This window comes from Histoplasma capsulatum, assembly GCF_000150115.1.
Source record: "Histoplasma capsulatum G186AR genomic scaffold supercont2.7, whole genome shotgun sequence".
Classification (NCBI taxonomy): domain Eukaryota; kingdom Fungi; phylum Ascomycota; class Eurotiomycetes; order Onygenales; family Ajellomycetaceae; genus Histoplasma; species Histoplasma capsulatum.
The window spans coordinates 628,457-652,332 of NW_025544807.1; the positions used below are offsets into that span (position 1 = coordinate 628,457).

The following is a 23,876-nucleotide window of genomic DNA, read 5'->3' on the forward strand; positions in this document are numbered from 1 at the left end:
TATGTATGCTGCGTACTCCGTACGGAGTATTGTGTTGCTATCTGGCGTCAACCTTCGGACGATGTCCCAAGCAGGAAATTCAGCCCTAAGCCCGAAACGGGCATACGCTTGCTGCGCTCGAGCTCCATCGAAGAAACGACATCGGCATTGACAGCAGATAACTTCACGATAGCAATGGCTCCAGCAGCTTCGTTGGACAATTTATCAAACCCTCTTGTGACTTCTGCTCAACTGGCGACCTCATCCTCTTCCCTCGACGCCATTCCTGCGGATTTGGAGACATCCATTCGTTATGCTGCTGTTCGACTTACACAAGCTGCTGGAGTCCTTTTGCAGCTTCCGCAGGATGTGATCGCCAAAGCTATTGTGATTTTCACGAGATTCTGGGTTGGCCCTGAAGGAGGAAGCCTGGCTGTTCACTCTGCAAAGGTTGGTGGTCCCCACCTTCGCCCAGAAGGAGAAAGAATAGCAATGCTCTTTTCAGGAGTCGGGTGAATTAACGAAACTAATCATATTTGTGCTTTCTACCTAGGATGCATCTGCTGCATCGCTCTATCTTGTGGCCAAACTTTCCTTTACGCCAATTTCTCCACGCTCAGTCATCAATGTTTACGCGTTTCTTCTCTCCCCAGAAGCTTCGCCACTGGATTTTATCAACCGGCAAAACTCCTCCGGAAAGCCGATTCCGGAAACCTATTACGTTTCGGAAGGGAGCTACCAGGCAGGGCGACTAGCTTTAATGAATATGGAGGCTACCGTTCTGCGCACTCTCGCCTTCAACACACATGTCACTCTGCCCCATACTATTGCGCTTACCTATCTACAGACCCTTGGAACGTCCTCCGCCGCACTATCAAGGAGAGTCTTTGAACATTTAAATGCAGCGTTACTCTCCCCACAGCTACTATATTCAACACACCAGCCAAATGCACTGGCGGTTTCCGCTATCTACCTTGCAGCTAGGGAGGAGGGCGTGAAACTCGTGGATGATGAATGGTGGGAAGTCTTCGACGTAGATAGGGAAGAGTTGGGCTTTCTGGTTGTTGGGATGAGGAGTATGGAGGGTTTTGCAAAGGCTGAAAAAGACAAATGGAAGGGCCGGCCCGTGCCACTTACCATTGACCAGCTGGAGGCGGAGCTGGAGACGAGGAGGATGCTGGAAGAAGGGGAATGAGCGGGATTTTGCATACATTGCGAACAACCTTTATATATACCGGTTTTATCATCACCAAGTTGTGGAACGCTCTTGGCTGGTACACTTATATCTTCTGCCACGATGAGCTGACAATATCTTCGTTGCTTGTCAGCGAAGCGAGCTAGTGCGGTGATGGTCCAACGGCCACGGATCCTGGCCGCATTTCACGGATTAACCAGATTTTATTAGGCCGGGTTGAAATGCCGCTATGATCGCGAACTACATACTTTTCATTTGAGAGACTTGGGGTGACATTATCTAGCCCGGAACGACCCTAAAACTCGTTGTTACTCTAAGCGTGGCGGTATAAGGTCGACCGATACTAGTATTTATTCGAATACTCAACTCGGTCCCGTTGCATCAACCATTTTAGGGGACTGGTGGTTGCTGGAAGGCCATTTTGGGTTTATTCACTGTCGGATTTGCTGTTGACGGTAGTTCGCGGGGGTTAGCCACGTTTGTCTCTCCAGGCATTCAACTTCACAGAAGCTCCCCAGCACATACATCAAAAGTACGGCTTGCAGTAGATCTATGGATCCATCAACATGATATTCAAGTCACAGGGTCCATAAGATCACCTTCACAATTTTGTTAACTTCTCATCATACTAGGAAGGCTGGAGATCTTCCGGTGATTCAGTCACCTGATTTTTTACTAAGTTTTCCATCAACAATTTGCCGTTCACAGGTGTTTTTTCAGTAGCCGCGTCCACAGGTTGTTGTTATATTAGATTGTTTTGTGACCTGCGAACTGGGCCGTTTAGGCACTCGCGACCAGTCCACGTGATTCCCCTCACGTCATCGTATCCAAGTAGTGAAAGGAAGCCTGGTCCAGTTCTCTGTAGTTCTGTCTCAACCGATATTTCAAGATTGGTTTTCTATCGACTATCTCTTCCTCTTATTACTTTCAAACACAAAACTAGTAGTGTCTCTAGATAAGAAAATTAAAATCTGATAGACGTCTTGACAATGAACGTTGTCCGCTCCACGCTGAGTACTTGGCGGGACCGTCTCGCTCCGATATCTCACACCTCCACCTTCCGCTCCACCGGTCAGATCACGCCTGAAGAATTCGTCCTCGCAGGCGATTATCTAGTGTATAAGTTTCCCACATGGTCGTGGGAGGACGCTGTGTCGCCGGCAAAGCGAGCGCCGCATCTACCACCTGGAAAGCAGTTCCTAGTTACCCGCGGGGTACCATGCCATCGTCGGCTCGATGATAACTTTGCCGGAGATGCTGGTCGGGAAGATGTAATGGTTACAGATGGTTTAAGTGGTGGTGCTGGAAGTGGTGGTGGGAGTGGTGGTGATGACGATGATGGGTGGTTGAGAGCCGGAGGTGGAATGTCAGATAGTCATGAGGCAAGGATTAAGGACGTGCGGACCGTGGATGAAGCGGGGAATATTGGGGAGAGAGAGGAGGAGGATGAGGAGATTCCGGATATGGAAGATGACGACGATGATGAAGAGGCTATTATAAGGGACCCGGTGGGGAAGGCTGGGACTGAATCGTGAGCACCTGTCTTTCTATTGGGATGAATCCTTATCCTAGCACAGCTGCCCCTCTCCTCCGTGGGTTGATCAGGATATACCCAGTGTATTAACATTTGTCTTGTAGGCCCCTCCGCACCTACACCCTCTACATAACCTATAGCCCATACTACCGAACCCCCCGTCTCTACCTCTCCGGCTACATATCTCCATCTGAACCCCTCGCCCCGCACCTCATGATGGAAGACATAGTCGGCGACTACAAAGACAAAACCGTCACTCTAGAGGACTTCCCCTTCTTCGACGGTGGCGTAAAAATGGCCAGTGTGCATCCATGTCGCCACGCAAGCGTGATGAAAGTCCTCCTCGATCGCGCAGACGCGGCTCTAAAGCTCCGCCGCCAAAAATTGAAAAATGCTATCTCGGCGGAAGACGCAACCCGAACTGTGCCCTCGAAAGTTGAGAGTGGATTGGAGGGTCTAGTGGATGATACGGCCCGTCTGACACTTTCTCCCGAACCCCCACTGCAGCAACAGCAACATCCACTGCAGCCTTCAGGCGGCAATGCTGGCGATGAGTGGGAGGTGTTGCAGCACGAGGGTGGTGAAGAGGCTGAAGAGCAGCGTGTGGCCATACGGGTGGATCAGTATTTGGTCGTATTCTTGAAGTTTATTGCGAGCGTGACCCCAGGCATTGAGCATGATTTTACGATGGGCGTTTAGGCGGCAGATATAGCGGATCATTTCGGTGTTTGGAATTCATTTGTTGATAGTTATGATATGAGGGATGAATTAATGGATGAATGGATCGATGGACTGTTTCTTTTCTCAACGTAGGAACTCGTCCACTCTAGGAACAACTAATTCTGCTTCGCTTCCTTCGCGTATCTTAAATCGACTTTTCTTTCCGTTTCTTCTCTTTTGGGATTGATTTCCGATGGAATCGCTTCTTTTGACTTCAGTTTGATATTTGCCTTGTTCTTTTTTCTCTGATTTATGGATACTTCACCTCCAATGTCCATTCTCTTTTCTTTCTGATTCATTATGATGCTATCCGCCCTGCACAGGATCCCTTCTTTACTTTTATTTTGGAAATTGGAGTTAGGCTCAAATCCTTTTCCTGCACGAAAACAACGGAATCTTACAAATATTTGGCGTCCGGTCCATATTTTCCTATCTCTCTCTTTCTCTCTCTCTCTTTCTCTCTCTCTCTTTCTCTCTCCACAAAGCGTTCATACACTGATTTTGATTTTTTATGCAAATGAAGTTTTGCGCACATTCATTCAAATATATCTACGAGGTTCAAACCATATAGATAAACTATATCCAAGGAATCGAATTGGGAAAAGATGGGTAACACCCATTGAAACAATGTTGTTCTTTTAACCCTACCCGGCCGCCAACTCAGTGTTGAGAATGCTGAGAGTACACTAACACGTGGTAAATAATCCTGTGTATAGAGAGCGCATAGGGTTGATTGAGTTTCCGCTTTAGTTGAGCGGAAATCGAACGAGGGTTATTATAAAGCCATGCCCGCTTTGTCGAGGCCGTATTCAACTGTGTCCCCGAAGAGCTACGGAGGCACGCGACCCTTTGCGATTACTTGTACCCCTTTTTCCTTTTACCCTCGTTGATATTGTGGTATATACCGCAGAGGGGACACCGATAAAGAGGTAGATCATATAGGCTCCACGCGTCTTCTGCAATAGCACTTATGAAAAGATGCTTTAAGTACAGCAGGAGGATAATGTATTGCACCGAACCTGGAGTAAGGTACGAAGAGATAGTAAGATTGAGAACGTTCGAGACAAAGGTCACAGTTAAGAGCTGGCTGCATTGGAAAAGAAGAAAGGAGCTGAGATTGACCAAAATTAGCTATTGAGATGATCCAATCTATCAAAATAGTATTCCAAATATGCGGTAGAAGAATAGAAAAAGTAAAAAGTAAAAAACAAAAAGGAAACAAGATTTCCAGAGGATACTTCTGTACGTGAGTGGATATCGTGCTAGATATAACAAAAAGTTTTCTTTCCCACTTAGGGCGCAAAAAGGGATGCAGATTAAATGGTAATAAAAATAAATTATAAAGTCCCAAAAGCTGAACCAAAATTTGTGCTGTGTTTGAATTTGATGTCGGGTTCTGGTTCGGGTTGCGTGGGCGGTTCTTCGTCGCCAGAGACACTCCTTTCGAGTTCACAAGAACCCGAGAGAGACCCGGGTTTAGCTATTTTTCTCGCTTCTTCTAATAGCTTCTGGTCCAGGGCCTCAAGAAACTCGATGTCCTGCTCCTTGTCATGTTTTAAGCCTAGAGGACCTTGCAGGGCCGGGTCTTCGTCAACTGTGGAGAAGTAGGTCTCCCCCAACTCGCGAGTTTGTTGAGGCGCAAGGGGTGAATCCGTCGTCAATGTGCCAACCTCGGTAGGTACGCCGCTTGTTTCTACGTCTGGCTTAATGGCTATCATTGGAGTATGTCCTGCGTCTCTCACGAGATTTTCTTCGGAGGGTCCCAATTCCGATAGCGCGAGTTGCGCGGGTTTCCTGGTTTCTACCAACTTGGGGTCTAGGGCTCGATTTCGAGATGGGGATACGGCGTCTGAGGGGGAGGTTGAAGTGGTCCTTGTAAGAATATCCGGGCTTAGGGCAGTAGATTTAAGGGTGATCCCATCCAAACTGCTATCAACTAATTCAATGGGAACTCCAACTGCAGCATACCGATCGACGGGTCGGGTCGTAAGGGACAGGGCTTCATCAAGCGACGGGGCTAATTCGGGTCCATGGTTGTTGCTCTTAGAGTGTATCGAGCTTTGGGGGCTCTGCTCTTCGTCTCCCTGCCAGAATACTCTGGTTGGGTTGAGAGTCGGACTTGATCCTTCCCATACATGATGGACATCCTGTGTCTGACGGCCCTCCTTTCCGCTGGGATTTGATGCCATCCGGGGTTTCTCGATTCTAGAAGATCCCCTTTTTCGTTCTTGTTCCAATTCCGTAATCCTATGTATCATGATTGACCTTTCCTTCTCCCACAGCTTCCGTTCTTCTGCAAACGCCGCTCGTTCACGCTCAAAGCTGAACCGCAGCGATTGAAGCGCTAGTCGGGATTGTTCGACGAAGCCGAAAAAATCTGTCGACACTGTGCTTGACACACCATCTGGCCATTTCAAACGAGAGTTATCGGAAGTTGGTGAAGTTGGACGGCGACTTGGAGATAGCGTAGACGACTCCTCGGTGTCCCTGTGCGTATATTCAAGCCTTTCGCCACAACCTGAAGGTTGTGGAATTGCACGGATCTGGGCCATGTTTACCAGGAAAGATGACTCAGTATCGGTGATGAGGTAAAACGATACGACTTAGTCAGTTTTGCCAACATTGTTGTAGCTTAGGTATGTGCTCATGAGGTGGCAGGCTAGAGTCGTATTGCCTCCGATACGAGTGAGGTAAATCAGTGGCAGGCTGGATCGTCGAGCATGGCATCGCAAAACATAGGAGCAGCGACGGTGGGATGGTGATAATTTATCTTTGAATACCGGGATTATTTTAGGGCTAATGTGCGCGGGTAGTTACTATATTAGGGGACGTCATGCCCTTGACTATTTGCTTAGCCTGGTTAGACGCTTGACTGATATATTTAGTTCAAATCGCCCCCTCAAATCGTGGAATATCCGAGAGAACACACTGCTTCGGATCGAGTGCATGAATATATCAAACTGTCTCTATTTCCTACATTGACTTAATTTATATAGGCTGAAGAAGGATATAAGTTCACCTATGCCAATATACCAAGATTTACTCCCCTCCCATCTACCGAACCTGGGCGAGCATGAGCAATGGCGTACCTCATTACCTTAAAATATTTTTTTGATATTACTAACTTGTTTTGGAATCAAGTTTTCTACTATGTCGTACGAATACCATTAATCCGGATACAGCCGAATCCAACTGACAGGATATACTAGTACCATTCTTTTTAAATCTTTCAAGTATTTCCCCTTGAAGTCCGAATCCAGACAATGGATTTCCTATTTGCCTCTGGTGGGAATCGGGTTATGAATTAAACTTCTTCTATTTGTTCATCCCTCGTGTTGAGCTATATCAGGAGGGAAACCTGGTGAAACGAGGAGAGAAGAGAAAAAAAAATTCCAATAAAGGATCCAAATGCTGCACGAAGGTACTCAAGCCATTCGTCACAAAATCAAACTAAGTGAGTGAGGTCATGTATTTTGAACCTGTGACAAACATATTTCATTATGAGGATAATCTCTACAACCCATCCATACGTTCATCGAACGTGGAGCCAAATCATTTATATCCTTTTTATACATCTTTAGCCGTATCGTAGTCCATCTGGGAGAAACTAAAAGAAAAGGGAAACTTGAACCAAACCCAGTGAGAAACGCCAACCAATTCAAAATACAAGAAAGAGGAAATGTGAGGGGAACTGATAACATCCAAAACTTCTATGGGTCAAGTCCGTCTATAAACGCCAAACCCCCAAGCCATCCGCAAGATAGCCAAGCCCCACGCCATCCCCAAACTATCCCAGACGACATTCAACTTGCTCCCTTTGACCTCTCTCCAACCCACGGGTACCTCCGCCACAGGAATACCGGCAAATTCAGCAAGCATAAGCATTTCAACGTCAAAAATCCATCCTTCAAAGTGCATGTAAGGAATGATGTATGGTAAAGAGGCACGGGAGAAGAGCTTGAAACCACATTGGGTATCTTTTATCGAAGCTGTGGCAGGTGGGGTGAGTATGCGCAGGATTAGGTGAAAAGAGTGCATGAGGAAGTTCCGGAGTTTGGAGCGCTGGGTCGGAGTATATCTGTTAGTGGGTGAAGAGTACGTGGAGAAGAGAAGTGACATTGGTATTGGGCGTATGGGTGCTATACCTTAACTACCGCTTCGCTGCCAACGAGATGTGCTCTGGATCCGACGGCAAGTCCTCGAGATTGCACATCTTCAATCCGTTGACAAGCTGATACTAGTTTCCCTAGGTCATCGAACCGACTGGCACCATCCGCGTCCGCGAAGATGACATATTGGCCGCGTACATGCCTCATACCATGCGTGACAGCCCCGCCTTTCCCTCTATTCTTCGTTAGGGTGATCACCCGGATTGTCCCCGGGGGGGTATGTACGCCGTCCGCGTCAACGACAGTTGACCATGGTCCTGGATGGCTCTTGGGGTGTGGCGAAAGCTGATGGTCTTTGGCAAAGGCCAATGCAGTTTCTACGGTCCCATCTGTAGAACCATCCGACACGACGAGTATTTCCCATCCCCTGAGTGGCATGTCCGCGCTTCTATTTGCGCTTCCATTTGCGCCTCCATCGAGTTTACGACGACGAGTCCTTTCGCATTTCGTAACCTCGTTAAGCAAAGTTCCATCTTGCTGACATTCCGCAAGTTTCCCATAAGTCCTCTCAAGATAATTCACAGCCTCTTCCAGCATCCCGCCCAACCTATCCTCTTCGTTAAATGCGGGGAACCACCACGGACATAAACAGCTCCGCCTTCTCCATTTCTTTTGTATTATCAGTCGTAGGGTTTCCTAGGCTATCTTGCCAGCAAGGAAGCAATTGGGGCTCCGTAATTGATCCATCTTGAGCAATAGTTTTGTATCTTTTCTCCGGGGGAAGCGGAGGGCGGGGACGTGGTGCTACGAGTATGAGAAGAGTATATCCCTGGAGGAGGCTTAGTCAATTGAGCGACGCGGAAAAAGTCAGTTGGAATTAGACCTACAAAAAGAATGAAACCTGCAAATGTAGATAGCAGGGAAATAATCCACAGCGAGGGGGGAGTCCTGCTGGCAAGCTCCACGCATTGGCTGCAGATCGCGCTCAGTGCTTTGAGGTCCACCATGGTTATGGACCAAGACACGAGCGACGAGTATACGGTTGCTCCCTCATTCAAGCAGCCTGCGTGCGGTGTCGTGAGAAATTAGCGATTGGCTTTGGGGTTGCAGCGTTGGGGGAGCGATGGTTCTGGAAGGCTGTCAAGCCGCCACTGTGTCCTTTGGTGGTTTAAGCTCCTGTCGATCTACTTACTTAGTTACTACTTTGGAACCAAACCAACAAGTGGATCCACCATCATATCTTCAACTCTTTCGACCACCAACCACCACGAACATTGAAACCACTGCAACGCCAGCTATGTTACTGGAGGGCCTGTAATGCATTGCTAAGCAGGCAATACGGACACACCGTCTGCCACAAGGTCCGATGAGGGATGAATTTCGCCTATTGCCTCTGTCAGCATACCACTGCTCCTCAGCCGCGTCTTCCACAGCCTAGGCTAGGTCAGAGGTCGTGCTCTTCACGGAAGAGCAATGCCACCATACGAAGAACACTACTCTTACGCTGGCGAGGGAGATGCCATAATGCCCTCCCATATCTAGACGCCCCAAGTCATCCAGAAATGCCAAAATATCGAGTTGTCATTGTGTCGTTGCGTGAGAAGAACTTTGTTAAGTAACAATTTATGCTGGGCAAGACGCCGAGCCCTTCGGCGACAAATTCGGGCATATTATCATCCATTGTGCTATCGAAGCCATCTTGGGATATCTTTGCCCGTTCCAGAGAGCCCTGCATTGAAACAGAGTACCTGCGAACAAGGCCTTTCGAATTTGGTTTTCCAGTCCTGTGCTTGTGGTGTGCCCCGATGACCCAACCAGGTGATTGTCCCTTCACACGAGATTTACAGCTTCAATCCTTGAATTTCCGCATGGTCGTCTGCCATTTCCTGCAGCTCTGGTGGATGCTAAACTGGGATGGCACAATCTTTGTGCCTACCCTCACTTCTCCCAGCTCTACGATATTTCAGCCTTCCACTGTTATTGTTCAGGGACCCTATAACTCAGCATCAGAATATCACATGCGCAGCCACTGGAAGCCTAAGGAACAAATGTAACTCAGGCTCCGTCTTTAGTGCTTTTATTCTGGTTACAAGGTATCGGGTTCCAGGCAAAGATGTTGCCCCGTCTACCCTTTCACAGTTATAATATCGACTAGGCCCGGGAGCTAGTTGTGTTCATATTCTAGGCAACCCTCGCACACCCATACACTGAACGTTACTGTCACTATTCCACTCAGCTTGTTTTCCAAGTTTCTGGAGCCAAGAGTTACTCTAATGGTGTATGTTTCACCTCGCATTTGCCCGCAATATTTGCCTTGCAGGAAAAATCAGATGAAGGCAATTAATCCTTGTGATCAGTTCAGGAGACTGGAATCTCGCAGTACCAACTTCCAATTGAATCACGAATGGGCACAATGGCTTCCTCATTGGCTCCAACTGGAGAGTTGAAAGTTTTCAGAGAGCTAACTTAACGGCCACGACCAAAAATGTGAGAGATCGCTTTTAAAAACGGCTGAGATGTGCGTCTATGCCACAGGGAAGGCATTTATAGTGCCTCGCCAGTGGCAAGGCACTCGGGCACGGCCCGGAGGCAGATTTTTGTGTCGAATACCGCGAGGTTTTGGCCGTGTTTGATCTGTGCTCCCGACTCTCTCAGCATTGTTCCGTTTTGAGCTGGTGTCAGTGGCCTTATCTGAGTCATTTTTCCTACTTCCCTCAGCAGCAGACGAGCAATTAATGTGTGTATAACGCGGCACACAGGTTAGCGAGCTGAAATTCCAAAAGGCGGAAAATAGCCCATGTTAGTATGATCGGGGCCTTTCCCAGGACCAACGCTCATGAGGCCCGTTATGGTATTCTGTTGGAGGACCATATAGCGCTGGTGGTGATGGAGCTTTTTTGCCCCAGTGGCCTAATGTATTCGCTTTGACCAAGGAGGACTACGTGATATAATCAACAAGGCTTTATTGATTTTGCCACACATCCAGGCCAGCTCATTTGATTTAAATTCGCCCCAGTGTGTGGTCGAAAGGAAAATTTGCAGTTAACGTTTTCCCACAAGGATTGAAAATATCAAATAAGGGATTTCCTTTGGGGTTGTAATATTGTCTGGGTTTGCAAGGTTTGCAGGGGTTTTGGAGGGGCGCGGTCGCCTAAATGGCACCACGTAACAAGCCGGATTGGAACGATGGAAGACTCTGACAAATATTTCAACAAGTTTGACCCGTTTCTGATAAGGCTCTAATGCCTCAATATTTGTTTTGGCATGGTTTCATGGTTTGTACATTACGCGGAGCTAGCTGACTAGAGCTGATCCTGGTTTCTAAAGCTCAAGCAGCATAAAGTGGATGCCTACGCCAACCCTACCATAAATTCATTACGCCTGAATTATGGGACTCCAGGCAGTTTTCGTGTTAATGCGAGTTTACCTGGGCCTGCTTTGTTGCGGATGTTCACTGAACACGAACAAGGACTGGTCTGGAATCGGTTTCCGCGGAATCAAATCCCCGTCAATGTTTCCAACTTTTATTCAGGTCAGGGGTTGCCCTGCCTCCTGTCAACACCCTAGATATAAACCCAATCCCCTTCAAATCGAGCCTCATGCAGAGCGAGATACTTCCTATCATCATCGTCACATCGAGAGCACGACATGAGCGCTGAGACCCACAATCTATACAGTCTACCCCTGAACCAATACCGGTTGCCAGCGTGAAGAACGAAATCAAGCCTCACAAACACTCCCGACCAGATGAAAAGCGCCCGGTCCACCCTTCACTTGGAGAACGCGATCTCTGATGGTGGGAATTGCCGCATCAAGATATCAGAATTCCAACCCTTGAAGATCCCGCAGGTGGTACTGGCTATTTCTGGAGATCACAGGTAAAAGGCCAGTCACATCCGCCTTACCTTCGACTACTGATTTCTCGAGCAAAGCATAGTTGCACAAATGTAATTAAACAACGCGCGTTCCATCCAAGCAATGTGATGAATTCTCCCAGGTCCAGATAGACTATAGTAGTTTAATTTGACCGGACTACTTGACGCCCGCCTGTAACGAGTAATGTACATGTACAAATGTCGGCGGGCGAAAGGATAAGGGACTAGATATTCCTTCCATTATCTGTGAGCATCTGCAGATACTGACTACAGACATGCATACATGTATTCTCTTCAATACTGCAAAATTATGGGCTTATTAGCCGGGGGAAGAGTTATGACCTACGGTGGCTTTGCCTCTCGATGGCAACAAACGGATCGACCTTCTGTGTCCACGGCCGAGTCACGATAGTTTCTATTCCATGCACTTTCCTGTCTTGGGAAAGTGGCGCGTGATAAGGGCGCGTGGTAAGTCATTGAGGATGCGCTGACACGGTAAACAAGTGGCGTACCAAGGAACGTAAGGGAGTCGGGTAAACATGGGCCATGAGTGTTTGTGGGGAATATATATGGGAAAAGGCGAGAGTCCTTGCCAGATTTTGACATTAAGAGATTATGTATGGGCTACCATATTCTTTTGCATCTATCTGTGCTATCCATATCCCCCTCATCCGATTGGACCCTCCATTAGCACCACCGGAAAAGGCTTGGGAATTAAATTAAAGTCAAAGGAATAGTCCCGGGTGTACTGTACATTAAAACATACCCTAGAGTAGGATCGATTGTAGCGTAAATGAAGTGATAGAAAATGAAATGGAAGCAGGATGAAGTAGGCAAATATAACATCCATTACCTTGAAGTTACCCGAATCTAAAATCAGTGGCGCGATTTATTTGGTTTTATAAAAATATATGCAGCAATCGGAAATCGTGGCATCGCCGCATAACATTATGGAGAACTGTCTATCTTATTAATTAATTAAATGCTGAACCGAGTTGATAAAATGGCGCCGCTGTGCTTGTAAAATAAGAATAGGAAACATGCAATGGCCTGAGAAGCTGGAACCTCCGCAACTAGCAATGTCGAGTGCGCCCGCAAACCGGCAGCTGATATAAGGGCCCCACGACACAGTGGTTTCACTAATGTATCAGTATATCCTGCAATAAAAATTTGCTCCAACCCTCTGTCATTCTCAATCTGCCCTAAAATTGGTGCACTCACTGGTACGGCAAGCCTGAGAGGGCCCGTTGGGCGTTACAATGACCATTTGTGTGTCAACGGTCTTTCCTTTTTCTAGCCGGCTGTGATCTTCCAGATCTGGAAGGAATGGCCCCTTGTGTGGGCTTAAACACGTCAGGATGTTTCGCAGTCGCCTCGAGGTGCTCAGCGAGGGATGTGAGTCTAAAGTCCCTGTCGCCTGTTTTTTCGTCGGTGAACAGCTGAATCCAACGTTCACACTAAAGAGATCCGATTAGTTAATTAATAAGAAACAATGGAAAATGAAGGTGAAAGCGAAAAATGGCGAGAATAAGGGAGTTAAAACGTGTAAGACTGAATAAGGAGTAAAGTCTTACCGATGCTAGACGATATCCATACCATAAACAACGCTCGTTGCGGGTATCCTTGGAGGATTTCGTGTCGAATCCGCGCTCATCTTTAGGCAGAGGGTTCAGAAAGAAATTGTCCGGATATATACCTTGCGACCAGATTTGTCCTCGAATGGAGAAATCATCGGGTATTTGCGAAAAAAGCGTTCGATCATATATGGGGAAGTTAGTACTTTCAAGCCGGAGTATGCTGGCATGGTCCTGGTCTAACGAATTTAAAAATTTAGTAATTTTGCTCCAGGGAATTTCTCTCTCAACGCATATCATGGCATCCGGAACCAATGCCAAACTCCAAATAAAGGCAAGGAAGATGTGAACAAAGGGCATAATTTCATCGATATGGGTATGTGAAAGAACAGTGGAAAGTGTGAAGAAGGCTAAATAAGTGCTGTAAGAAAGCTTTTCCAAAGGAGTAGAGAAAGTTGCTGTAGGAGATGAGATCTCATCTTCCGGAGTGTTTCGCGGGGGATCGGTAGAATGTTTGGCCCAGTATTGCATCGCGCGTTGTAGTTTGGCCTCCGAGCTCAGCTTGTGAGAATCTATGAACATGTTCCTAAGGATTCCCTCCTCTTCGCCGTATTGTAACATTGCTGCTATGTTGGGGACTCCCAGGTACATTCCAGCTCCATTCAATTTGAGGTTTTGAGCAATTCTAAGGTGTAAGAGAGCACAAAACTCCTGGGAATACGCAATGAACTTGCTAATTGAGTCACCGCGAAGAAGCAGAGTATGCGCACTCACAAACCAGGACGGGATTCCTGGGTCGATGGGTCCACGACTGTTGATTGATTGTAAGGCCACGACAAAGGCGCTTTCAACGCCGCTCTTAGATTTTTCGCATCGTTCGGTAGATATAAGAGACCTAGAGTATAAGAAGAACTTTCGACCCAAATCGTTCGCCACAAGATTACCAAGTCGATGGTAAAGGCTTCCCTTTCCATAGTTCTCGTCGGCAGCCGCGTAATACCAATTCGTCGATTGCTTAGCCCGCGTTATTCTCTCTTCAGAAAACGTACTCTCGAGGGACATTCTATAAGCGGCCAGGTCGCCAAGACATTCTAACCACATATTTTTAAATCTGGGGGCACTTTCTACCAGCACCTGCATCAGGTCGTACACATGTTGGACGAACTGAATCATGTAATTCCGACTATCTGGGAGTCGAGATTTCATAACTTCCAGGAATGCATAGATGCCATGGTGCAACATTCGAGGAGGCATTTTGTGTGCAACAAGAAGCTTGAAGAGATCTCCGCAGGTTGTTGGATACTGTGTGCACACATATAGGTCATGATGGCGATGAATCAGGCGCTGATGCCACATGATCAGATTGTTCCACTGCTGTGCAGTCAACTTTTCGAGAGCTTGGATTTTTGCAGCTTCTAAGGCGCATGTCAGTTCTATACCCGAAATAGCCTCATATAGTTTGGCGGATTCGGACAACAATTTGTTGGGCTGCGGCGTCTCATTAATTCGACGTTCGCGAATCATGGTTGTAAATTGTGGTGGTTCGGGGTCGGCATTGATCCCACGAGAGGCAGACTTGACAATCAAACTTTCCTTCATCTCATTTGAGATACTTCCACCTGGCTGCCATCCAGCGGGAAATAGTTTTTGTGTTACTTTTTTATCCTCCTGTGGGGTTTTCTGGTCTATACTTTCCTTATCTACAATTCTGTAATAATCACTAGGAAATATCACTGGAGCGTCCGGATCGAAAATAGTAAAATCCAGAATACATTGTTCATTGTTTCGAGTTTGAGGTGGACAACCAGCGTCGGGCTGGTTTGGATCAACCGCGTTCCCACGTGAATAGCTCGCTGGAATAACAGCTCCTCCAGATCGTTGGGGCACATCCCATTCTGCAGCGGCGGCAGACCGTTTCCTGGACTTTGTCTCGGTGGCAGCGGTGTCTGGTGGGTTAGATCGGCCTGGGGCTCCGTGGCTGTTGTCGAGGTTTCGGCGCTCCGCTGGCGGTTGGGTGGGGTGGAATCTGCTATATATTTTGACACCGGCCCAAGTCAGACCCTAACAATGACCAAGTAAGAAACCGTGCTTGGTTGGATCGCTTTCCGGCATCCACTTACCTTCCCATTGGCCCTTCCTCGACTTGTGCGGGCGGCTGTGGCTTGGGTGGTCGTGTCCTCAACCTCGTCATTCTTGTGTTTCCCTGATTCAAAGATTGATTGTCCATCGCAGGCGCTTACAGAATGTAATTTGATTCAGACTCGGGGGAGTATTGCTGGAGCTGAAATTCAGTTGAGGCAGAAATGTGGTGAGGCATCAGCACGATGGTGTGGGATTTAGGGATACATCTTCAAGGAGAGGTCTGAGAAGCTGCTCGGGCTATTTAAAACCACCTCTTAAAAGATTTTTATCACGGAATTTTCCAATTGCCCAAAGTACCCTCAACCGGGTGTTACTCTTCTTTATCTACACCTGTCTGATATGGAAGTTTGATATCGTGTTTGTGGGGAACACGATATCCTGGATGGATGTCTCCGCACCCGTAACATGCACTCCACTAACTCGGGCTAGTGTCCCCCACACCCTGCACCAAAAAGTTGCCTGAATGAAGGGCGAACCACTTGCGAACGCCGGAGCCAAAGACTTTGCCATCGCCGTCGCGGAACTTTTTCATGTCCAAGTTGGTCAACCGAAATCTCTTCGCGACGAGAAGAATCCCGACTTTTTCCTCGCGTATAACTAACAACTCGTTCTAGGAGACGTCTAGGTTCGGCATGTTATCAGGTCGCAGCTCCATCAGAATCACATGGACTTACCCAGAAGTCTCTATCTGCAAAAACGCACACCTTGGCACAAAGAATCAACTTGGAAATTTTCAGTAGCGAAGTGCAATCTCCCGACCTTCAGTCGCGGGTCTCGCCGGTATTTAATGCTACTCCCTGCCTTTCGAAATGGCGAGTTCCCTCATCATTGGAATGGACCCATTTTCCTGGTATCTTGCTGGTCTGCCGACCTTGTTACTAGTCAGTTGCCTGGTGTGAAATACTGATTAACTGGGTTAATGCAGCCTCGATTTCCAGTTCCCTCTCTCCCTTTCCCCCCCATCCTCCGTTCTTGGTTCTTACCATTTCTCAGCAGTTACTCTCACTATGTGATCTGAGTCTCTGCACATCTTCAATTTCCCTCAGCGTGAGAGAAGCTGTAGAATTGGACTTTACCACGAGACTAAAGAGGAGAATTCCCCTGTTAACAGGGTTTTAAGTTCATAATTTCATGCCTTGGAATCTAACAGAAGCCACCAACGTTGAAATCAGCTCAGGTTTCCTCGCCCACTCGCTTGTGGACATGAACCAGGCTCCTCTTTGCACAACTTATGCATGCCCTTGCAAAAGCCGCTGTCCGTCGTGCTGGATAAACTAAAGGACCCTTTGTTGAGGACCCATTTTTAACCCAAATTCCTCCTTATGGGCGCTAAATCAATAACAGCCTTACCGAGTTGAGTTGACAATGATCAACTCAAAAGTGCATGTCTGCCAGGAACGAAATCCTCAATGTGCAGTACATGGGATCGAAAATCCCGGAATAAATGTGATAACGCAAGGAAAAGGATATTGGGAAATTCCATGACAATTCATTCTGGGCGTTTAGTTTTCTTGTAACCAGGGCGCCATGCGCCTTGTTCACAATTAGTTTCGTGTGTAGCCTCGGGGAGGTAGTTAGTCTTGATCGTCTTCACCTGTAGGCGTTGCTTGCCGTGCAGTGTCCCCTTCATTCTACTGCAAACTACCCCATAATGTCATGACTTCCAGAACAAAACGCAGAGGCCCCCATACGCGCCAACATCAGTCGCTGCATAAACATGTATGAAAGAGCAGGGATATTTGCCGAATGACATCACGCCCATCAGACCCGCCTCTGCATTACCCCGCGTTTCCGAATATGGCTGGTGTGGTGTGGTTTGTAGTTTGTGTTCTGCCTTGTCCATTTCCTGGAGCCTCAGGATCAATATCAACGAACAACGCATGGATCCATCAAGTCGGAAATACGCCGGAGCTGAAACAAAAAGATCAGTGAGGGGATGATGCCGAATAGAAAGGCAGATTTATTCATTAAAGTTAGTCATTTTGGAATTGCGCAATCTTTTTCCCATTCCCATCCCTGTTTTCAAATGAGCATATTCCTTTTGCAATGGGTGATTCGCTACCCCAATGTTTCAGCAACACCACCTTTCAAAAACAATGATGTAAGTGTTCGAGCCGCATGCCAGACAATGTTGCCTCTGCTTGTTTGTCATACAGGCAAATAACGGCCAAGGATCTCAGCCTTCGCCTCCTCCGCTCACTCGAGGGTGATCTGATACTCTAGCGAAGGATCCAAGGCTTTGAAGCGCACACGAATAGAGCTGAGGTGGGGGAGCTCAATTGCCCTCCCAAACAAGGACGGCTGGGCAGTTGCTATCTTGGGCTCTAAATCAGCATCCTGTTTTCATTGGATGACCAAGAGGAATAGGAACAAATAATTTGTTTGCAGGATGGATCATTTTCGCCCTTGATGAAATAATCCAAAATTCGACGATGCGCTCCACCGTTTCCTAATGCAAATATATCATTCTTAAAAATGACTAGAACGCCCTGAAAGCAAGCATCGACAAGCCTATAGGACCCACAAACCTATTTCATTCCCACCCCTTTCGCGCCATTACCTCAGGAAAGAAGAACAGTATGTTGTCTTCCTTGCCATGAAAACCTCCGAAGCCTACCCAAGTGACTGGAAGGAGAGACAACTCTCGTTGGACCAACCACCAGCAAAGTAAGGCGAGAGTGAGAGAACGCCGAAAGAAACAGGGTCATCAAACTCAGTGATAAACTTCGAACAACTACGGACATGAAAAGGACATGAAAAAAGGAGTAGCATTGGCAACGCCCTGTCCGTTGGGCCTCTATACAGCAGCCTTCGACTTCGGAATTTCCTCCAATGGGTGATTATTGTGCTTCCCTGCCTCAGGTCAGGGGGTTTTCACGTCTTAAAAAGCGGGTCCGCAACCGCACTTAGTCAGTTGACATCTCTGATGCAAACAAGAGTCGACTTAATTTGTCAAGCAAGACTGAAGCATGATGACTCTGCAAGTTGAGAATGTATAACGCACCTGTTGGATGAGAATCTTCATCTTATTGAGTTAAGCAATCGTCCCGCCTCACATCCTTGTGGCAGTGCTTGACCCTCAGGGGATTAATAATACCGACACCAGCGAACTCTGTCTTGCCGCCGCCATGCCTGGGTTGTTGTCAGCATAAAATGGTATCAACTCTGCTCAACAAGCAGTCTGCCAAGATTATCGAGAAATTCTGAGGTTTGTGCCCAGTTTCTAATTAAAAACTCACCCGCATTCTATCTATTTTGGAAATGTGGGCGTACCAGGGAAGCATTTGACGGGCTAGGAACGTTGCATCACCTTCACCATTTTCCGATATGGGGCTGTATTTGACAAACGCATTACATAAAGTGACAAATCAGGATTCAGAAGATATGACGCTTCCCCGGCCACTTTGAATGCGTGCAACGTGAATTCTGCCTTGCTCAGCATCAGGCCTCCTGATATTGTTTCCGCTGATGTCAGCCTGGCAGTATCCTCTAAGGCTCTAACCATTTCCTTTCAGTCTATTACCATAGCCATGTGGCCAGCCTCTCCACTGCATACCATCTGTTCCGGATACCAAAGGGGCTGCCTCTAAGCTCCAAGAAAGTTTCAAAGGCCCGCCAAAATTTCAACAGATCTCGGCCCTGATGAGCATGGCGGACAATCCCACGCGACAAGGTCTTGGCTTGGAAAAGTTGGATCCGTGAATCCAACAATAACTTCTGGCGGAACCTCGATATGTTCAAGCGGCTAATCATTTTCGAGCAGGCAAATTGGCGGTGTAGGAGGTAAATTTATCCACTTGCTTCGTACAGTCGAACTTTCTCACATTCCTTTTGTGAGCGTCATTCCACCCCACCGAAGTATTTGGTACTGCGAGCGCTGACTTCTTCCACGTAGTAATGAATACCGACGACTCAAGTTCCTCCCGAAGCCACTTTTGCATCCGGCACCAGAGTTCATGATTGGCTAGTGGGCCACTGGCGAAGTTGGTTATGAAAGCCGTTTGCAAGTAGCTGATGGAGAATTGAAAATAAAAGATAGTTTCGTAGATGCATATTTGGCGCTTACGATGGACAGGACATCGATGCGGCAGTTCAGATTAGGTGCTAGACTCGACCCTCTTGCTCATGTCGATCGAAAAAGAAATGGGAAAAATGGGAAAAAAATAAGGCAAACTTCCTGGTGAGCACTAGCGTGGGTGGCCATATTGAAGAGACATCTTCTTTCAGCGCACTTGAATTTGGGAGTGGTGAATCTCACTTATCTCCAGGATTCCAGACACCAATGAATGAACGAATGGATGCATTCTATTACATACTAAATAATCCCGACCCATTCTATAAGGTGTACCGCTCTTTAGGGATGATACGTAGGATATTCTGTAGGTAAGCGAGGTCTAAATTGACATTGGCGGCCCCAAGGCCACTCAAGGTGTGCGACGCGGAGAGTGTATAATTGCACTAAGCTTTCTGAAAGCAGCACTGACAGAGAAATGAACGAGGAACGGATTGTTTGATACATCGAAGTATAGGTCCATTTTATATGACTTGAAACGAGCGACCATACTTCAGCACGAGGAAGAATTAAACTCGATTAGCTTCAAAGTTGTAGTAATTTTGAGCTCTGGTATAGACCCACTTAGCGCATCGCTAGCCGCTAGCTTAATTTCACCTCTTCTGTGGGGGCGAATCGGTTCCCTCCCTGCAAAAGCTAAAGGCAACTGCGTCGTTTGCGTTGGACAACTGGTATTCATTGCGAAGTGCCTAGATCCAGAGGCGAGGAGGGCCGAAGATCAAGAGAATTAGTGGTGCGGGGGATAACATCTGCGGTATACATTTCATGCTTAATGTTCTCTTCGTGGGGAGAGGTAATAGACCGTACCTCCAGCCACCAGCAAGCCTGCAAAAATGTATCAAATTTTCGTTCAAAATATGCTCTAGTTGGATGCGATGACGTGACTTTATGACGCTCTGGATTGTGCTATTGTGCGGGAGAAGGGGTATTTCTGATACGTACAATTCATTAAGGTCAGTATGTGCTGTACCTACTCTTCGTACCCTTCGACATAACCCTTACACCGCCATTCCGTGAATACCATCTGAATACCCGTCTTTGTTGCTCGAAAAGCTAATTGCGGGAGTCCAGCGCAAAGTCTTCACAGCACGGCCCTAAAAGCAGTTCTAATGTCAAGCAAGTGCAAATTATTATCGATCGGTTAAGTTTTCAATTTGCGGGGCCCCCATCATTATTAAACATTCAGATGTCTTTACGCGCAGGTCAGAAGGGCATACAAATTCTCGACTCCTTGATAATCGTCCATACCAATGGCATATGTGCAATTACCAGATCGCGGCTCGAGAAGGTACAGGAAATTCACGTTTCTGTGTTGAGTTTGTAGCACACCACTGCACTTGATTGACTCTAATTATAGTGCTTCTTTTAGATGCCTTGGCAGCTTTTCTAGCGAGACCTTGTAGTGTCTCATCATTTGTGGCACACTCAATGAAGGACAACTGCCAGATGCCGTGGGAGGAAACGTGGGGAAAGACTCTTTACATCCTTGATATTGATCACTGGGAATCACCGACAACAATGAAGTGTTGTGGTGGAATGCATTCAATTCATGCAGCAAAATATGTTGCCATCAATAGGGCCTCTACTCGATGCACAAATTTGATGCGTGTGTGGCAGATGGCCTCCGGATTTTCAATCGTTACATGCCGAGTACCCGTTCTGGCTGGCCCCAAATTTTCGCTGTGAATGGGCCTTGTGATTTGAAAATTTAGTAATAATGCTACTTTTGAAGATACCATTTCCGGAGGACGAGATGTGAGCTCCATTCCATCGATCTTGGACGCTATTCGTGGCATAATTTCAATGGATGGGTGGTGGTTGCGAGGAATCGAAACCCCAAGCTGGCAGGTAACGACAACGGCTGCCCCTCAGTCTCCTGTTTGGATACGGGAGGATGATGCAATAGTATGTTCATTAATATGGTTTTTTACAAGGTTGGTAATGCAAACCCTGAAACGCAGGAACGCTAAGGATGAAGCGAATACGGGAAATGACAGTAGTTGCCGCCATATTTGTCCGATTATCACCGACCGAGCCAGGCTTTAAATAACTTCTCCCGACACACTTATCCTCAGCGGATCATTTTCTCCCTCATGATGACTATTGGCCTCGACTACGTAAATTTTACTGCAGAGTCCGTTTTCGGTTCTTCTCAAGCATGTTCCACTCCAGCGGTTGAACGGATGGCCATTCCAAGGGATATTTCATGGATAATGTGAGGCCCTTGTTCCAACTGCATGTTAACGGAAAGCAACTTGCGATTAAAACAAGCGAGGTATGGCAGATCCCGATACCCGGCTGCCTACGTGGTGACTTGCTAAGCCTCCTCGTGATGGAGTGACTAACTTGTGATTTCTTTGTGCGTAAGGCCCAGGGAATGCTACAGCCAATATCATGAGAGAAAGCAAAGAGAAAGCAAACCGAAGGCGGAAGAGAAATACGACTTCTCGGCCTGGAATATATTTCTTTGTTGGAAAGAGCATATTTATGCATCCTTTCCTCCGTTTCCCAATCTTTCGGGATTTTCATCACCAATGGCAATTGCCTATGTTGCGGCAGAATGCCCTATGAACGGGGATCAAATTGGTATGCATGAAAGCCTTTGGGATCTCCTTGTTTCATACACAGCTCCCCGTATTTTGTGTACAGTACAAAAGTATACATAACTTTTTTTGGATGTCTTGTTATGTGGTTCGAGGTGCATATCGAACACCCAGGACCAGAGACAACACAGGTTATCATGATCCCTTGCCTTCATTATCCGGCCCCTGCCTACCCTTCTACTCTAATTATGATCAAAGGAGCTTTGTGGGAGAAATTGTCCCTATCACAAAAAAGGCCTCTCCTGAAAGGGATTCGTACAGACATTCCGCATATCAGACGCCTTTTATGTCTATTTGGGGATTCACCAATATCCCCAACCCCCAATGATGTATATCCAAATTACAGCTCTTTAAATCTGGGCATCATATTGGACTTTTTCGCTGGCCGGCTCTTCTGAACTGGTGCTCCTGCTTCTTTCTGACCATTTCTCACCACGACAACTCCAAACACAGGGCATGAACCGTCGCAACCTGGGATTTGCCTGTGATGCGGAACGCATCCTTGCAATTTGCAATCACCCGGATGAACCCCCTTAATGGTCCCTGATTTTCCTATCATCCAATAGCTTGTGGACAAATTTCCTCCTGAAATTGGAACCTCGCAATACAGCACGGTCTTATCGCCAATAATTTGAACTTCGGCTCATTTCTCTCGAGGTACATGTACATGTACTGTATATTCTAGAATTGTTCTCAACACTTCTAGTATCGCATATTTTACTGCCCAAAATGGTGCAAAGAGCCCTTTTTGATGCCTGAAGATTTCCGCGTAGATTCTCCAATTCGAACTAAACCTCATCGATATGTCAGTTTCAATCTACTAAAACATCCCCCCTTGTTTGACTCATACTCTCACAGTATATGGGATGGGAAATCCCATCAAATCCAAGGACAAGACAACGACTCCCAATTCCTAGGCTTGCAAATCAAGGAATTTATATGGGAACTTTTCCATTTATCCCCAGGATCTATCTACTAAATGAACGAATGTGCGCCTGAACAATACATTTTGACAAACACTCCAGCTATTTGTACGCATACCGTTTCTCTATTGTATAGCATATCCCCATCCTAGCAGGCCATTACACAAGTTGTATCGCAATTGGCCCAGTGCTTTACACCCCCTTGTGCTGCAAATGTACAGTACATTGTGGCGGGCACATTAGTACATGCCGTCAATGATTCCTTGCCTGACGATCCGTGTATTTTTCCATGGGGTTCTGTGCCTATCTCCTTGTTGGCTTGAAAGTCCAATGCAATACAAAAGTAATTTACTTAGGCTTAGGGGTTGTGAAAACATAACTTCCTCTCCAACCGCCCCCTACCAAAGTGACCACAAATATGCACGTGCATACATACACACCACAGATACACTGTGTCCTTTGTCAAATATCGGATTTTCTTCCCATTCTTGAGCCTAAAATTTCATCCCACAACGAATGTATGGTACATATAACACCCCACAACCATCTCCTCAGCCTGCTCTCACGCAGCCCACCATGTTCCCCCTCCGCTTACGATTCTAGCCTAACGATTAGATAGAGGCTTCTTTGGCTGGGAAGATATAGTATACGAGGGGTTAGTTATCCAATTTGTCGTCGCGTATTGATGTCATCACTGAAAACAACATCCCTCAGCTAAAGGTCTCACTGAATTTCCAACATCGCCTTATCGACTAGCCCGACGTACGTGAAATTTAAGTGGCAAAGCTCCTGTTCCAAGATTGTGGCTATAGGGATATCCCACTGATTCGTCAGGCGATATACTCAACACGCCTTCAAGTAGTTTACATCCGAACACCGGGGCTGTGAAGCTTCAGGGTTTGAAATTTGGAATTAACATAGCAAAACGCAGAGCAATTTTTTTTTTAAAAAAAAAAAAAAAAAACACAAATTGAGGAATCTTTCCGTATGTATGAAACTGGAGACAAGGCTGCGCTAGAGGAGGACCTGACATCCACAATTGCGGATTTTTTGGGATGGTGAGCTCGCTGACTTTTAGCCACGCAATCGAAAACTCGGCTGGAGCGGTTACAAGGTTCCTATTGTGACGGCTTGGATAGCTATTAGGTAT

The 23,876-nt window shown here is 46.8% G+C and overlaps 9 protein-coding genes across 9 annotated transcripts; 5 read left to right on the forward strand and 4 right to left on the reverse strand.

The window, feature by feature from the left end:
- Positions 1-174: 174 nt before the first annotated feature.
- Positions 175-1,174, forward strand: HCBG_05499 (cyclin; the record flags this gene model as incomplete). Its single annotated transcript, XM_045432548.1, has 2 exons — positions 175-429; positions 533-1,174. The coding sequence occupies 2 exons, from the start codon at positions 175-177 to the stop codon at positions 1,172-1,174; spliced, it is 897 nt and encodes a 298-aa protein (XP_045286664.1).
- A 902-nt stretch (positions 1,175-2,076) lies between these two features.
- On the forward strand, positions 2,077-3,611 carry HCBG_05500 (uncharacterized protein; the record flags this gene model as incomplete). Its single annotated transcript, XM_045432549.1, has 2 exons — positions 2,077-2,705; positions 2,813-3,611. The coding sequence occupies 2 exons, from the start codon at positions 2,164-2,166 to the stop codon at positions 3,405-3,407; spliced, it is 1,137 nt and encodes a 378-aa protein (XP_045286665.1).
- A 911-nt stretch (positions 3,612-4,522) lies between these two features.
- Positions 4,523-6,211, reverse strand: HCBG_05501 (uncharacterized protein; the record flags this gene model as incomplete). Its single annotated transcript, XM_045432550.1, has 1 exon — positions 4,523-6,211. The coding sequence occupies one exon, from the start codon at positions 5,978-5,980 to the stop codon at positions 4,766-4,768; it is 1,215 nt and encodes a 404-aa protein (XP_045286666.1).
- A 688-nt stretch (positions 6,212-6,899) lies between these two features.
- Positions 6,900-9,060, reverse strand: HCBG_05502 (dolichyl-phosphate beta-glucosyltransferase; the record flags this gene model as incomplete). The annotated part of the gene is made up of 5 exons (XM_045432551.1): positions 6,900-7,490; positions 7,574-8,206; positions 8,425-8,600; positions 8,886-8,971; positions 9,041-9,060. The coding sequence occupies 5 exons, from the start codon at positions 9,058-9,060 to the stop codon at positions 7,146-7,148; spliced, it is 1,260 nt and encodes a 419-aa protein (XP_045286667.1).
- A 102-nt stretch (positions 9,061-9,162) lies between these two features.
- Positions 9,163-9,591, forward strand: HCBG_05503 (uncharacterized protein; the record flags this gene model as incomplete). The annotated part of the gene is made up of 1 exon (XM_045432552.1): positions 9,163-9,591. One exon carries the CDS (start codon positions 9,163-9,165, stop codon positions 9,589-9,591), a length of 429 nt encoding a protein of 142 aa, XP_045286668.1.
- A 3,095-nt stretch (positions 9,592-12,686) lies between these two features.
- On the reverse strand, positions 12,687-15,177 carry HCBG_05504 (uncharacterized protein; the record flags this gene model as incomplete). The annotated part of the gene is made up of 3 exons (XM_045432553.1): positions 12,687-12,869; positions 12,987-15,015; positions 15,107-15,177. The coding sequence occupies 3 exons, from the start codon at positions 15,175-15,177 to the stop codon at positions 12,687-12,689; spliced, it is 2,283 nt and encodes a 760-aa protein (XP_045286669.1).
- Positions 15,178-15,591: 414 nt separating this feature from the next.
- On the forward strand, positions 15,592-16,010 carry HCBG_05505 (uncharacterized protein; the record flags this gene model as incomplete). Its single annotated transcript, XM_045432554.1, has 2 exons — positions 15,592-15,719; positions 15,743-16,010. 2 exons carry the CDS (start codon positions 15,592-15,594, stop codon positions 16,008-16,010), a joined length of 396 nt encoding a protein of 131 aa, XP_045286670.1.
- A 2,144-nt stretch (positions 16,011-18,154) lies between these two features.
- HCBG_05506 (uncharacterized protein) lies at positions 18,155-18,881 on the reverse strand (the record flags this gene model as incomplete). The annotated part of the gene is made up of 3 exons (XM_045432555.1): positions 18,155-18,260; positions 18,494-18,578; positions 18,701-18,881. The coding sequence occupies 3 exons, from the start codon at positions 18,879-18,881 to the stop codon at positions 18,155-18,157; spliced, it is 372 nt and encodes a 123-aa protein (XP_045286671.1).
- A 1,091-nt stretch (positions 18,882-19,972) lies between these two features.
- On the forward strand, positions 19,973-20,886 carry HCBG_05507 (uncharacterized protein; the record flags this gene model as incomplete). The annotated part of the gene is made up of 3 exons (XM_045432556.1): positions 19,973-19,993; positions 20,288-20,516; positions 20,570-20,886. 3 exons carry the CDS (start codon positions 19,973-19,975, stop codon positions 20,884-20,886), a joined length of 567 nt encoding a protein of 188 aa, XP_045286672.1.
- Positions 20,887-23,876: the final 2,990 nt, after the last annotated feature.